This window comes from Buceros rhinoceros, unplaced genomic scaffold, assembly GCF_000710305.1.
Source record: "Buceros rhinoceros silvestris isolate BGI_N320 unplaced genomic scaffold, ASM71030v1 scaffold406, whole genome shotgun sequence".
Taxonomy (NCBI): Eukaryota; Metazoa; Chordata; class Aves; order Bucerotiformes; family Bucerotidae; genus Buceros; species Buceros rhinoceros.
The window spans coordinates 93,207-94,545 of NW_010415566.1; the positions used below are offsets into that span (position 1 = coordinate 93,207).

General features: G+C 41.4%; 1 protein-coding gene across 1 annotated transcript in view; it reads right to left on the bottom strand.

Annotated features, from left to right (window-relative positions):
* The window catches only part of LOC104494579 (multiple epidermal growth factor-like domains protein 6), a gene marked incomplete at its 5' end in the record, with an annotated part of 32,709 nt that overhangs the window by 4,013 nt on the left and 27,357 nt on the right, over positions 1-1,339 (bottom strand). The window contains 2 exon segments of the mRNA XM_010137439.1: positions 612-740; positions 1,049-1,177. Of these exon segments, the coding sequence (XP_010135741.1) occupies positions 612-740; positions 1,049-1,177 (258 nt within the window).

Below are 1,339 nucleotides of genomic sequence, written 5' to 3' on the forward strand. Positions count from 1 at the left end.
AGAGTACATTAAGCCAGAGGAGTTTATTTTCAGGACATCTCAGAGGAAAACTCATAAACTCTCCACTGAAGAAGTGTAAATGCCAAGTTTAATGAAGAATCAAACATAGGGGAAAGGGTATAATATTTATATGAACCCTCTTTATGTTGGGTTTGTCTACTCAAACCTATCAAGGGTATCTGTAAATCCATCCCAGAAATATAACCAGCACTTATTTTCATTTTTAATTAGAACTCTCTAGAAGACCATTCCGTAACACTCAACAGGTCTGACATGCACCTATTTAATAATCTTATTTGGAGCTTTAGAAGCAAATTTAAAATCAGTAAAAGGAACTTATTTTTAATAAACAACATGTGGAACTCATTGCTGCGAGACATCATGGAGACCAGGACTTTCACCATATTAATTGGAACCAGATTAGTTAATTTATAAGAAAATGAGAACACCCAGCTATCTAACAGGTAAAAAATCTCAAATCCAGTGGTTTGGGATATGCATCAAGCTCAAAGCATGGAGGAAGTTGCTGTCAGCAAACAAATATTTGAGTAATGACATGGGGCTTTTTGAGTTTGTTTGGTTTTATTTTCACATCAGAGGGGTACAAGTACCTTTTTCACAGTGGACACCTTGATAACCCAAAGGACAAGTGCACTGTCCCGTCACTGCATCGCAGCTCGCTCCATTTTTACAGGCACATGCGTGAAGACAGCTTAGCCCATAAAATCCAAGGGGACACCCTGAAAAATGCAAGTATCCAATGAAAAGGTTTATTGAAGAAAAACATGAATCCCTTTAAAATCCTCTGTATTCTCAGCTACACTCCCCGGGAGGCAACAAAAATTATGTTTATCATTAACTCTAACAAGGCCATGTGCTTTTAAACTGGTACCACCCCAGCATCAGATTTTCTAAGATGTGGAAGCAGCCCAGTGATCTGGGACACCCCAAAAAATTTTAACTGAACGGTTGAGATGTTCACGTGCCTACTCTGGAGCCCCACAACCCGTCACTGCTGAAAAAGGCTGCCCAGGGGGCCTCCACTTACTGTGCTCGCAGGAGTGGCCGTAGTAACCCTCAGGACATTGGCAGCAGCCTGTGAACCTGTCGCAAGTGCCATTGTGCTGGCACGAGCAGTCTAAGCTGCAGCCAGACCCATACTTCCCTGGGAGACATTCTGCTGGCAGGACACGGACAGAAAAACAGACAAACAATAAAAAAATAACCACTGACATCACCCAGAAAAGCTCTTATGTGATAAACTTGTATAGCTGAGGTATGATGCTGTACAATGAATTGCAGAGCCAAGGAGAACATCTGTTACAAAGACACAGCATTC